This window comes from Muntiacus reevesi, chromosome 7, assembly GCF_963930625.1.
Source record: "Muntiacus reevesi chromosome 7, mMunRee1.1, whole genome shotgun sequence".
Lineage (NCBI taxonomy): Eukaryota > Metazoa > Chordata > Mammalia > Artiodactyla > Cervidae > Muntiacus > Muntiacus reevesi.
The window spans coordinates 65,007,256-65,021,589 of record NC_089255.1 but is presented as its reverse complement, the minus strand read 5'-3'; the positions used below and the strand labels follow the sequence as shown (position 1 = coordinate 65,021,589).

At 39.1% G+C, this 14,334-nt stretch overlaps 1 protein-coding gene across 1 annotated transcript; it reads right to left on the bottom strand.

Moving 5' to 3' along the window:
* Nucleotides 1–13,040, bottom strand: MAPK1IP1L (mitogen-activated protein kinase 1 interacting protein 1 like). The gene is made up of 4 exons (XM_065940055.1): nucleotides 12,893–13,040; nucleotides 6,743–6,764; nucleotides 5,385–6,077; nucleotides 1–4,401 (listed from the first exon to the last, which is right to left on the bottom strand). The coding sequence occupies exons 2-4, from the start codon at nucleotides 6,758–6,760 to the stop codon at nucleotides 4,390–4,392; spliced, it is 723 nt and encodes a 240-aa protein (XP_065796127.1). The 5' UTR covers nucleotides 6,761–6,764; nucleotides 12,893–13,040; the 3' UTR covers nucleotides 1–4,389.
* Nucleotides 13,041–14,334: the final 1,294 nt, after the last annotated feature.

Below are 14,334 nucleotides of genomic sequence, written 5' to 3'. Positions count from 1 at the left end.
TAATACACAAAAGCAAACAAGTTTATCTTAAAAAATATCAAGTATCACATCCATAGACTATCCCTAATTATAATTACGTCTTAAAGCAACATTTGTCTTTGTTTACAAATACAGCAGCAGGTGATAAAACCTAACATCTCCAACGGATTGCTTACAGTTTATAATACAAACAAATGTATATGTGGCAAATCACATTTTAGGCAGTTTAACTTAAAATGCATAGACAATTACATACATTAAATTTGTCATTATTAAATCAATGAAAAAAATTACAATATCAAGGAAAAAATACAAAACCTTTTTTATAGAGCACACATGAGAAGTCAAGTTTACTTAATGGCAACAAATCAGGATCTGCTGACCAGTGGCAGGCAGTGAAAGTGCCTTTATCCAGGGGAAAACTGAAGAGGCAAAACATCCCGTTACTTTGTGTGTGCTTGAACAGTTGCATCAACAAACACTACAGTCTTGAAAAGCATTTTTACTTGAAAAGAAATAAAATAAAGGTATTCCATACTTTGTTCTTCAAATGCCCAAAGGCTAGTCCAAAACTTCCGCCAGCAGGAATACTAAAATGTTTATCCAGAGAAACTAATACTGGATGTACTCATCAAATCTGTAATGCCTCCCCCTACCTAGGCTGTAAGCCTCTGAAGGGCATCCTCTTCAACTCTGTATCTCTGGCATCTGACAAAAGCACCTGGATTATGGACATTTAAGTGTCTGCTGAATGAATGCAGTCTTCAGAGGCTTTCTCTTGCCAGAAGCTTGCATGGCCATTTCTTTAATACCAATTATTTTATTGGCAATTTTTGTTTTACTTGGCAGAATTGTGAAATTAAAAAGAACAGTGCCTGTCCTCAACACTAAATATTGCTCTATTAAGATAAAATTATAGTCTTCCCTGAAAGCCACCCACCACTTTCTATGCATAGTACAGTGGATCAGTGTGATCCATCTGAATTAAGCCTTATGCTTTTCAAAAACTTGAACACTTGAAGGTCTGTGCTTAGGTTTAATTTCTAAGGTTTTTAAACCAGGCATTTTATAAATCTAGCATTAGATTATTCAGGGTGAGAAAGGAAGACACTGGCACGAATCTCTCAGAAGTGTAGGCAACTGACTGACTTGCAAGCTAGGCACAGTATTTTAACTGAAACTCTTTGAGTAGAGCTATGTTGATATACACAAAGTTCCAAAAGTTGTACATCTGAGTACAATAGGTAGCACTAATAACTGTGAGGTAAAAATACCAGGGGCAAAACCGACTTGTTTCCTAGAAAATATTCCAATATCCCATTGTAGCGGTGTGACAGACCACCCCCTGTGTTCTCTGCCCCTTTATTACCCTCTGCCCTCGGAATTCTCCAGGCAGGAATGATGGAATGGGTAGCCATTCCCTTTTCCAGGGGATCTTCCTGACCCAGGGATCGAATCTGAGTCTCCTGCATTGCAGGCAGGTTCTTCACTGTCTGAGCCACCCTTCTTCTCTACTGAAAACAGTAAGCAGTAAAACTGACAAAGGAAGGAGGCCCTTTAGTAATTAAAAAATGCACTTATTCCTGAATAATCAATATATTACTTTACAGAAAACAGGGCTATGCAGTCAGAGCTGTAAACAGCCATCTTCAAAAGCATTAGGCCGAGTCTAGTAAGACAAGCCAAGGCATTGTAAGCACTCCTTTAAGGAGCCTTGATTTTTGAGGACTGTGTGTATGAGTGAGGACCCAAGGTCTGTATTTGAATTTCTGTCACCTTTAGGCTCAACAATTTCAACACCTAAGATCCTAACTCCAGACATACTATTCCTCAACACATCTCAACTATCTCCATCAAATCTGTCTTAAAATTTCTGCTCTGAAAGTCCAAATGCCAGCATATTTACTGCATACTCCCTTAAGGCCAAACATACTTTCTAACAAGCAGCCTGTTCCACAAACTAATCTTGGCCTAGCATAATTTGTTTTAAAAGTAACATTATTCCCTAGTAAAGACAAAAAAACCTTCTTAGAGGCTTTCTTCCGTTTCGTCCTTGAAACAACTTCTGCTTTTCTTAACTCCACCCAAAACTGAACCCAAAAATACCTGCTGGCCCAGAGGACTCTTAAGAATTGAGATGTCCCTCCCCCAAGTGGAGAAATTCTATTTCCTTCAACTTTGATTCATTAAAAAAAATTTTCCCAAGTATCAGTTGGAAAACCCTTGAAAAACCAATTTTAAAATGGCAGTATCGTCTAGGGCACTCTGGGCAGTGTGGGTCGCAGCAGTTAATGTAAGGGGCAGTAGTTCCAAATCTTATATTCATGGCCCTTCAAATCCTTTAGCATAAGGTTTTCTCTCATAATAATAAACAGATTCCATGATTAGAGTCTCAAACTTGCTACCTCTTCTTCTTGTAGTCAAACATTATCCTCTCTAGTGTTAAATATTTTATCTACAGCCAGAGCTGTCAACTTATCCCAAGGTAGGACAACGAAAATAACCAAAAGGAGAGATCTTTGTTGCCATTTCACTTTTCCTATCATCCTTCCAAAATTAGCTAATATTATGATATTAACTGATAATTTAAGCTATGATATCTTCTAAGGCTACTGCCTTACAAATGGAAGGCTAGAACAGACTTCAAGAGTACTGTAGATAGCTGCCACTTGTCCCTGCAAAGTGAAAGAAAAAGATTGTGCCACTATGGAAAAGCTAACATTCCCCAGTCTGAAAATACCTAAACAAATTAGTTTCAATTCTGAAAGCTTGAGTCTATCATTATTTAAGGGAGGCCTAAATACTGACTGTTACTCTAGAAAGTTGACAATCTTGCTTTCTTAAAAGGAGGTAGCTAACAAACCATTAAACTGGCAGCATTTGGCATTCTTGACATTTTAACTATAAGAGAGATAAAACCACCAAATACTTTATTTCTAAGCAAAAGAGCTCCTGCATAAATCTCTCATATACTGGTCAAGAAAGTCACAAATACATTTTAGTAACCTAATGGATACATTCAAAATTTCAAAATGTTATTGACAAGTAACATCATCAGTTCTATCCCAAATCTAAAAAATATGATTTAAAGATAAGGTGCCAAAAAGCTATTTTGAAGGTTACAAACAACACTTATTTTTAAGTAACACAGTTACACTACTTCAAACTCAATTGCAGAGATCTATACTTTATGATTATGCTCAGTGTTAGAGCTAGAGAATAATTTTTGGGTGGCACTCATTCTTCTACCTATTTACCTGTCTTACTGTCAACAAATACAGAACTGAACTGTTAACCATAAGCACTTTACAAACAGATCCAGGAAAACTATGCGAGACACAATGACATAGCTTAACCAGACTCTGAAAGACATTGACATATTTCGATCACACTTCTACAAAGAACAGTCATGTCTGTATGACTGAGGTTCTCTAAACATAACTTCTGTGTTTGTGATAGACCCCTAGAGCGGGCCAGTTTTCAGTATCAGGGAGGAATTGTGGGGTGTGCCCCTTCCAAAAAACTGAGGGAAAAGGGACCACAGGAAGGGCCCTGTAGAAGAGTGTTTTGTGGGAACGCAAATTACTTGTTACTATGAAGCAGTCTGCAGGGTCTCCTCCAATTTAAGGTTCCAGATAAAGGAGGGAATTATTTCCTCCTTGAGCTCTTCCCAAAGCAATATGGACAGTTCCATCTATTCTAAAACAATACAAAGAGATCACCAATTTTCTAAGAATATAATTTACATTTACATGCCGGCCTGCATTAATAAGAAACAAGTGTCCACAAAGGGCATATTTGAGAGCTGTATGACCCCTCTGGCTAAAAATAAATCAGTGGAACTAAAAACGAAGGGAAAGTTTTTTCTAAAAGCTCAAGGATAAAAATTAACTCAACATCTGACAGTAATCACCAACAGTTTCAAAATGTATACCCAAAATATAACCTCAGAAGGACCAGGTTTATTTATCCTGTAGAGAGAACAGCTCAAGATGTTGAGAAGCATCATTTGTTTAAATTATGACAATGTGATTGTTTTCAAAGTGTGTTTATTTAGGGGAAAAAGTGATTATATAAGTGTTTAGTTTCATAATTTAAACAAATTGAAAAATTTGTTTTAAACAAATTGTAGCAAAGAGCTATTCAATATACGTAATTACTTTAACTTTCCATAAAAACCAAATAAAAATCACATTTGAATGATTTCCATTTACATTTTTATCTGATTGTATCCATCAGATGTACTATACATCCAAGCACAAGAGGCAGACATCTTCTGAGAGGTGCAAGAGTTGTTCTTTCATGAATGCCCTCTAAGAATAGGGAAACAGCAATTTTTATATATGCATTCATGTGCATATATCTATGTACTTCAAAAAGCAAAGCGTCATCTCTTCATCCATTGTTAACTTAATGGTAAGACTGCAATAGAAAAAAGAAAAAGTAAACTTCTAGATTTTGTAAATGGAGTTTATTAACTCCTTGCTGTGACTTAAACTTATTGCTTAACAAATCCAAACAGCAAATCATCACTTATTCTGGCATACACTTAACTAAAATATTTAAAACCATATATATATATCTATATATGGCAAAAAGTTACATTCATGAAAAGAAGTTTCAGGGACACTTTATTAAGATTAATTGGTTGTGATTAATCTGGCTGGAGATCTGATTAGTCCTTTAAGAATAAATAGATTTTGTTTTCCCCTATGGAGACTCTGACTTGGCTCAGTTCATAGGGGAACAAGGTGCTTTCCTACTTGGCCATACGCCCAAGACAGGGTCCTCAACCAGGACGTCAACCCTACTTCAGCTTGGCTGACAGTAGAGCACACAGCATTACATGTAACTGGCAATGCACAAGAGTGGTATAAGCTTGAGCTCAGTACTGTGAAGGGTCTAACAAAACCCTGGCTGAGAAACACAACAGCTGCATGAAAGACGGGCAACGTTACACATTCACTGCTCTGGATTCTCTAAAAATCTACCTCTTGTGTCTAGCCAGACTGGCAGAGATGACTTTCATTGAACTTTGTGCTTTGGTTTGATGCTATTAAAACATTACTCAGAGAAGTTAAAAAAAAAGAAAAAAAAAAGTCCAATGAAACACATCTCTTGAGTTTACTTCAAGGATGCTGTTGAGGATACTGCTTACTACATTACAAATTCTTTGAGGTATATTTGAGGAATTTTTGTGTTTTTAATACGAGGAATACTTGTGCTTTCATCCTTTTAAATGCTTTATCTAAAATTTATCTGAAGCTTGAAATTTACTCTTATTTTATATACACACCCCTTAAAAAAAAAGGTTTAAAAGCTTTCTAATTGTCCATTCAAAACTGGAGACAGTTTTTCAGCGTATGGGACTATTACTGCATGTTAATAACAAATTAAACACTCACATGGGGGCCACCAGGCATCGGTGGAGCACCAGAAGGTCCTGAAGGCACTTGAAAAGGATTACTGGGAGTGGGATAGAGTCCTGGTGTGGGATACGATCCTGCAGGGGCAGGATACGGCGCTGGTGGTCCCCAGGCTCCTGGTGGCACAGTGCCCCACGGAACAGGTGGGGCGGCCCCTGGTGCCTGGGGAGGAGGAGGAGCGGGGTATGGCCCTGGAGACGGATATGGCATATTGGGGGTGGGATACTGCCCCCCCATTCCTGGTGCCCAGGGTCCAGAAGACATGGATCCCCATGGACCTAAAGGACCAGCTGCAGCTGGATCTGTGGGTGCACCATATGGTCTTGGAAGCTCAGGAAAGGGCATATTTGGTGTAGGATATGGCCCAGTGGGGCCAGGGCCTGGATAAGGACCCCCAGGTGGGGGGCACGAGGGTCCAGAAGGAGGAAAGGGAGCCGGGGGTCCCGGAGGCGGTCCGGTGGGAGGCACGGAGGGGTACATCCCTGTTGGCGTTGGTCCAAAAGGCACGGGGGAGGGTGTTGCACTTGGCGGGAGTCCAGATGGCACAGCAGGTGGAGCACTTGGGTTATTCCAGGGGTTGGAACCTGGCCAGCCTTGAGGAGGTTGGCCGGGTTTTGTATTGCTCACAGCAGAGGTTTTGGCAGGGGAGTTTTCAGGTAGCGCATCTGCCAACTGGAATACAAAACAAGCATGTCTTATTGATCTTATTCAGGGACAAGCAATGCCAAACATGATTATCAACCCATGAAGGATGGTAAGCTATAAGGTCAGGAATTCTTCAAAAGCCAAACTGTTCCATTTAAAAACCACCTCATTTAATAAAAAATTTAGGAGTTTCCTTGAATATCAGCTTTACAATTCCAATTCCTCAGAGAACCTCAAGTTTTCTAAATACAACTGATCAACACAGTGTGAACTGAATCCTGGTTTCACCTCAAACAAGTGATACATCCTCTCTGAGCTTTGGTTTCCTCATTTTCAAAACAACAGTTTAGAGTTAACCTGAGGCCTCAACGAAATAACTCACTCAATGCACTTAACACAGTGCCTGGTATATAATTATCAATAAATGTTGGCTAAAATTAACACTATCAGGTTAAAACAAAACAGAAGCCTTTAAAAAATTATACTTAAAGGTTCATAAAGAAAATGCATTTTCGAATATTATAGCTAAATAAAGACAAATCATCCATCAAAATCACATGCTTAAAAAAACAAAAAAATGAAGAATCACAAAAAGCATTTCTTTTAAATTGGAAGACTTAGGGCCCACAGTTAGGACCATGTCTTTTTTCTAAGAGCTGAAAAACTTATGAAGAATAAATGCATCAACTTACCGAAAATTCATCAGACATTTTCCTAAAAACAAAACCAAAACAAAACAAAAAAAAGAAGGAATATTTCAAAACCAGTTTATTATATTTTATATTCTTTAAGGAATTATGCACATATTATTTAAATGGAATCTTAATAATTTATAAAATGACTTTCTTCATGTAGGAAAAATCTCCATAATAGTTCATACACCTTGATAAACTTCATCCCTTTTTATTGGCTGTGCTGCATATAAAAATGATCCAAAATTTAGTTTGTACTCTCAAGTTGGTGGCTATTCAGGCTGTTGCATTCTGAGTTTTTTAAAATGATGACACTGAACATCTCTAAACACCTATCTTTTTGAGTCTATTACCAGGAAAAAGCACTAGACATGAAATACACAGTCAACAGTTAAGGTCATCTAAAATCCACCTCAAACAGCCTGTTCCAATTGACACTACCTTTTTAAAGCTCCTCTTCACCACTGGATGTTATTAAATTTATACATCATTTTCAATGACAGGTTAAAGATTGGCATCTTGTTTTAACTTACATCTGATTATTAATTAAGTGGAAAGTAGAGCATTATTTAAATTTTATACCCTATTTAGACTTCTTTTTCTGTGAATATGCTTGGACCACTTTCCTCAATTTTTGTAACTCAAGTATAATTAGCGCTCAATGAAATGCATGGATTAGTGCTCAGGTCAACAAGCTCTGAGAGTTGTATATGCCCCTGTAACCATCCAAGATAAAGAACATTTCCCTTACACCATAAAATTTACTCACGCTACTTCCCAATCAATTTCTCTGCCACTCAGCAATCACTTTTTTAGTTTTCGCTTGCTCCTTGATTTCATATAAACAGAATACTACAGCATGTACTTTTTTGCCTTTGATCATTTTACTAATTAGTAGTACATCTTTTTTTTAAAATGCTTTGTAAGACATTAAGGGTATCAGATGAGACAAAATTCATCTACGCTTTCTAAGAGTATTTATACAGTTTAACTTGTTTAATCTTCTGTTTTTCTTTCAAATAATAATTACTGAGTAATCTATCTTTTCTTAACTGACCCAACAAGCTACCTTTACCACATTCTACAGCTGCTATTGATAACAAACACTGAGAATCCATCTACCATGCTAAGTGCTTTAGGTGCATAATCTCACAGATAGATGCAGATTCTATTAGCATTCCCAGTTCAGCTGGAGAAAAGGAAGCTTAGCAAGTTCACTTGTTTCAAGTCACAGAGCTAGTGACAAACACTGAGATTCAAACCCAGGTATAGTCTGATTCCAGAACCACCAGGCCACAGAGCCTCCATTATTTCTCAAAGGTACTGTGAACTCTATTCTACTGATCCACAATATAACATTCCATTTTATTAGGGCAGCTTTATACTTTTAAACAAATTTTATGACCCACTATTACTATTTTTTCAGGTTTTCCTGAATATTGTCATGCCTATTTTTTCTAAGTCACTTTATCAAAGAAACAAAAAATCCCAACAGCACAATGATAAAACCTAATTAAATTTACAGATTTAGAGGACATGTGATATATTTAAAATATAAAAATATTCTCATTTGAGAAACAAGGTATATCATCCTGGTTCCCGTCATTGTCATTTAGTATCACTCAATAGTTTTTAAAAATCAAGACTCCTATACATTTTTTGTGAGTTAGATTTCTAAATGGCAAACTTTTTTTCGTGGTTGTAAACTGGGTGTTCCATTATGTTTTCTAATTGACTGGTTGTTCATATACGGGAAGAGCCTTTTAAATTTTAGTGTATTACTTTTGTAAGCAGTGACATTACTGAATTATTTCTGAAAGTCTCTCAGTTCATTCTCTGGAATCAGCAGATAAAGAATTATGCCATTAGTGAAAAATAATTTTACCTTCTCTTTGCATTGTTTATACCTTTTTTCTCTTTTGCATAAGCTAGAATTTAAACAATGAAATTTTAAATAAGATACTGCGAGCACAGTAGTCTTTCCAACTCTCCTGGTAATGCTTACAATGTTTAAATATGATTCTTATTTTTAGTTTTGAGATTTTAAAAAATTACAGTAAGGAAGTTTCTATTTATGCTTATTTTTGCTAGATTTGGTCTCCCCCCCCTTTTTTTGCTAGCTTAAAAAAAAAAAAAAAAAAACCACTGTATTTCTTCAGATTTTTTTGACATCTAATGAGCTGATCTCAGTTTTTTTCTCTGCCCCACGAATACACAATATAGTTATATATATGTTGTTTAATATTGAGCCATTTACAGAGTTTTAGTTCATGTGGTATGGTTATTATGAGGAATGATAAAGAAAATGAACAGGAAGCCTGCTATCACAACAGCTATAACCTTGCTCTTAAATTCATAAGATTAAAAAACACATCATGAATGTAGAGCAAATATATTTATTCATTCGTTTCCATGTTAAGGTTTTATACTAAAAAGTAACTTCACACAATAGTAGATTCTTAGGACTAACACCTGAAAAAAAGTTTATCCATGCACAAATTTAAAGTCTACCTAAAACTAACATTCTTTTCACACAAGGTGAGCTGTTTCGAAACAGAAAGTGGTTCTGTATCAAAGTTCACATTAATTCTGAAGCAAAAAACCTAACTAAGCAACCCATTCAATTTCACCTAGTCTTACAGTTCAGGTTTTTAGAATCACTCATTTCCTTCTTACTTTTTGAAAAACTATGGTTAATTAATCACAGCATTACATTAAAATCTAACTCTGGCTTTCAAAAGTTTAAATTCAACATCAAATCCTGGAAGATAGAGGAGATAATAAAGCCTTGACCAAAGGGATTAGAAAGAGGTCACTTCCTGTTTTACAGCATTGCACTGTAAAGCAACCTGTTTTCCATGCCCAAACAGTATTCATATTAATTGGAAATATTCCAATTTACTATTTGGGGAATACTTTCACCATAAAGTAGTTAAAAAAATAGAGTTGGACATCAATCAGTACTCCAATGTAGAGTACAAGCCACTAGAGTGGACATCGAGACTTAAAAAAAAAAAAAAAAACAAAAACAAAACCAACAAACCAATGGACTGCCAAGAAATCCCCCCAAACCCTAGATTTTCTGGGGGGGGGGACCTCCAAACATATGGATTATGCTAATTAAGGTGAGTCCAATGTGATCTTGAACTACAAAAAAAAAGTTTATAATCAAGGAAGACTTTAACTTTTCATTTTGGAAAAATCTAAAAACTTCCAAAAGTTTCCATTAACACTTTATGGCAACACACATCATGTGTAAAATAATCATTGTATTTTCCGAAGAGCAACTTTAAAACAAGTGTACATAATTTCTTTCAACTAGCATTAGAAACATAAAGTATTTCTGTAACACCTATGGCCTTTAGAATAAAAATAGTAATTCAATCATGGGGAAGTTTTAAAAAGTTGAACCCCATAAATTACTGGTGAGTACTGGACAAGGAATATTTCAAAGGGTCATCAAACTGTAGTACGAGTCAAAAACAGTATGGGACTACACAGTTAGGAAACCTGGACACCAAATCTTTTATCTGAATCTTTTGACAAAGACAGTTTTTAACCAGAGACCATTTTTCTCATTAGTAAAACAGTTACAATTACTGACTACTTCAAAGATAAGTAAAATATCTAAAAATCTACAGTTATAAACAAGATATTTATTAAGAGTCACTAAGGGAAATCAGGATTTTTCCACTGACTTGTTTAGTATGGGGAAGGGATACTGGTAATATATTGTACTGAAAATATAAATTTTGAATAAGCATTTTTATGTGATAGTTTCTAGTATTGGGGTTTATTAGATACACTATTTTACATTTGGACAACTCAAGAAATTGGGGATCTGCATGTTTTTGAACAATTAAAATTACTTAAAAATATGTAATTAAAAAAAATAACTTTTCAACAAGCTCCTGTCAGTCCTATTTTCTACACTCATTCTTATTGGAACGTAAGTGCCAGGTACTGTGTTGGGCCTTGGGGAAATGAATAGTGTTACATGGAATAAACACTTGACTGCCGTTCCCAGTCTGGTGGAGAACTACCATTTAAACAGCAGGCTACCTGGGCTAAGTGCAGGGCACTATAGGAGCACCTTGAAGAGCTCCTAAAGGCATCAAGGCAAGGATTATAAAGGGATGAATCCTGAGGAGTCCTGTCTGCAGTGTGGGAGAACAAAAAGGTAGGTCCTAGGGAAAGGAGCAGTTAGTGATCTGTGGAACATATAAGCAGCTCAGATTGGCTGCAATGTAAAAAGGGGAGGAATATGAAAGCTTCATCCAGAGGGTCTCTAGACCAAAGTTTGACCGTCTCAGAGACAGCTCACCTCAATGAATCTGTTACTTCAACTATAATAATGGGCCCTTAAGGTCAGGACTAAATGGGACTGGTAAATCAAGTGCCTATAATAAAAGTGCCTAGAAAATAAATACATCATCTTCTCTCCCTCGGTGTACCAGCATATTGCAAGCCTGGGGAGAGGGGTCGGAGGAAGTTCAAGAAGGAAGGGACATATGTACATACCTATGGTTAGTACAGGCTGATGTACGGCAAAAACCAACACAATATTGTAACGCAATTATCCTTCCATTTAAAAAGCATTAAAAAAAATATAGGCGTGCACACCAAAAAATATTTCAAACTAGGTAATGCTGCAGTTCACTGGTGGGCTCTGGACAAGCCAAGCTGTGCCAACCTCAGAGGTGAAAGTAGACAGTAGTATCCACCTCACAGATTTGCTGTGAGACTTAAACAATAAACGTCCTGGTCACTGTCTGGCAGGTAGCAAAAACTCCACAGATGTCAGCTTTTGCAAATTGCCATGATAGGTTCGTAAATTTTTATCTGCAGTTCTCAAATCAGAAACCTTTAGAAATGAAAGAAGTGTTCCCAAGTTTGACATAAAACTTACTTGGTGGCAAAACCTGACCTGAGGCTATTTACAGTTTTTATTAATTCCTACCTATCGCTGCGCAAATATTAATGCTGAATTGGGGACGCTGCCCCGACTCCAATGGTGTGATCTCTCATCTTTGCACCTTATCGTCTCTCTAAAATCTAAAGATAAAATTTCAAGATTTCTGAATTCCAAAACACACTGGTCCCAAGGATTTCAGTTAAGGGGCTGTCTCTGGGTCTCCGTTCCTCGTGGAGAGAGGAAAAGGGACATTCCAGTACACATAACTCAAGTTTCTGAAACAAACTAGCTTTGAATAGAAAGTTCAGACACTAGTATTGAGAAAAATTTCTATTCCTCCTGCCCAAAGAGCACTATTCCTAAACAAAGAACTTCTGAAAGACTTCTGAAGTGTACCTTCGCCTATAATGGAGGGTTCGTTTTCAAAACAAACTCACAGGCACCAAATGTAGAAGCGTGTATTTCTTTAGTACCAACCCTATAAAATTTTTTTTTCTTCTGTCAGGTGAGTATGCTTCCATGCTTCAACATTACAATCCCCATTTATTAAAAGCACTACTCTCGGTTTTCAGAAGAAAACGGTCCAAAGCCACCAGGCGCTCCTAAATCCTAAAATAAGGGAGCATTACAGAACTCAACACTCCTCAGTTTGCCATGGATATTCATCTGAATATCTGCTAGGAACTCCTCTAGAAAATGATGACCAAAAAAAAAAAAAAAAACAGATGAGCAAAACCTCATACTGCGAATAATCTTAAACCAGCACCGAAGACTCCTGCAAGAATCTCTTTCAGCCTTCCTCTCCCTTTCATTAGCAATTAATGAGTGGGGGAGGGAGTCGGGGCCAAGGGGCGCCAGGCGAGCAGCCCTTCGGAGCCCAGCGAACAAAAGGAGTCCGGGATTAACCGGAGCGAACCGGCCTCCGAGCGGGTCGCGCCCGCCCGGGAAAGGGTGGGGGAGGGGCCGGGCCCGCTACCGGCCCCGCCCCCCGAGCCAGGCCTGACGTCACCCGCCGAGAAACCCATCGGTAGGACGTCACCCGCCCCCGACGCCTTCTCCTTGGGGGGCGAGCGGGCTGATTGCCCACAGCCAAAAGGAAAACCACGGGGAGAGACTCTTAGCCCCCGGCCTCCCCAAAGAGGCGTCTGAGGCACCTCCGTTACTGTCCCCGCGTCCCGCTTGGGCGGGCTCCCTCGCTCTCCTCCATGACCCCGCTAGCGCCGAGGCAGCCTCACCCGGCAAGATCCGAACTCGCAGCAAGATCTAGAAGCGGCGATGGGTCGGAGAGAACTGGGCGCTGAAGAACCGAGAGTAGCCCGACCAACGGCAGCGGAGACGGAGACGGGGGCGGCAGCAGCACCAGCAGCGCGCGGCTCCTCCTGGCGCCGGAACAGGAAGCGCCGTGCTCGGAACGCGCTGCCCCCACCCGGCTCCGCCTCCCCTCTGGTCGGCGGGGCCCGGCCGCGCGCGCCCTCCACAGGGCCCCGGTGGCACTGCGGCCAGCCGGTCCACGGCTGCTCGGCTGTTTTTCTCTTGGTGGGCGGGAGGAAATCTCCCTGGTTTCCCGGAGTTTTGAGCAGTCTGGAGGAAACGCCAGTGGCGGGTTGCGTTCTGGGCAGCCTGGTGGAAATTGTCTGCTGGAGAGGCTTGAAAGCAAGTTCTGGATTCCCTACACTTGCGGTATTTAGAGTTAGGCCTCGAAGCTGGCTAGGTGTGAATGCCTTCTAACCCGGGGCACGGATCCGTTGGCCAAAATTGTGGCGGGCGAGAAGGCAATGGCACCCCACTCCAGTACTCTTGCCTGGAAAATCCCATGGATGAAGGAGCCTGGTGGGCTGCAGTCCATGGGATCGCTGAATCGGACACGACTAAGCGACTTCACTTTCACTTTTCACTTTCATGCATTGGAGAAGGAAATGGCAACCCACTCCAGTGTTCTTGCCTGGAGCATCCCAGGGATGGCGGAGCCTGGTGGGGTGCCGTCTATGGGGTCGCACAGAGTCGGACACGACTGAAGCGACTTAGCAGCAGTAGCAGCAAAGCAACAGTGCAAAAGAGTGAATACGTTTGCAAATGGCTTGACAAATTGATATTAACAAAAAGAATGGATATCTTTGCAGGTTTTTTCTGTTCAGTATTTTTTTCTTTCCTTAGTTCAGTTTCAAATAAACCTTTACGTACCTACTCTGTGACAGACCCAAAAGGTGATTGACACATGGCCCCAGCGGTCAGGAAATGTGCTAACAATGAAGATGTCATAATTACGTGTTGTGCAAAATATACATATATAACACGTACATATGTTTTAGTGTAAAAATTAAAACGTATGCAGTATTCTTAGATTTTATTTTCACTTGCTGTTAGTGGATTGGTGGGTGGACGTTTTACTATTAGCTTCTTAAAAGACCTGAGTTTATTCCACAGCACACGTAATTCCCATACTGAAAAATGAGCGATAGAGAAACTCCAAATATTAATACTTAAGCCTGTGGAAAGTGAAAGAGGAGAGTGAAAAAAATTCATGGCGAATAGATGGGGAAACAGTGACAGACTTTTTTTTTTTTTGGCTCCAAAATCACTGCAGATGGTGACTGCAGCCATAAAATTAAAAGACGCTTACTCCTTAGAAGGAAAGTTATGACCAACCTAGACAGCATATTAAAAAGCAGAGACATTA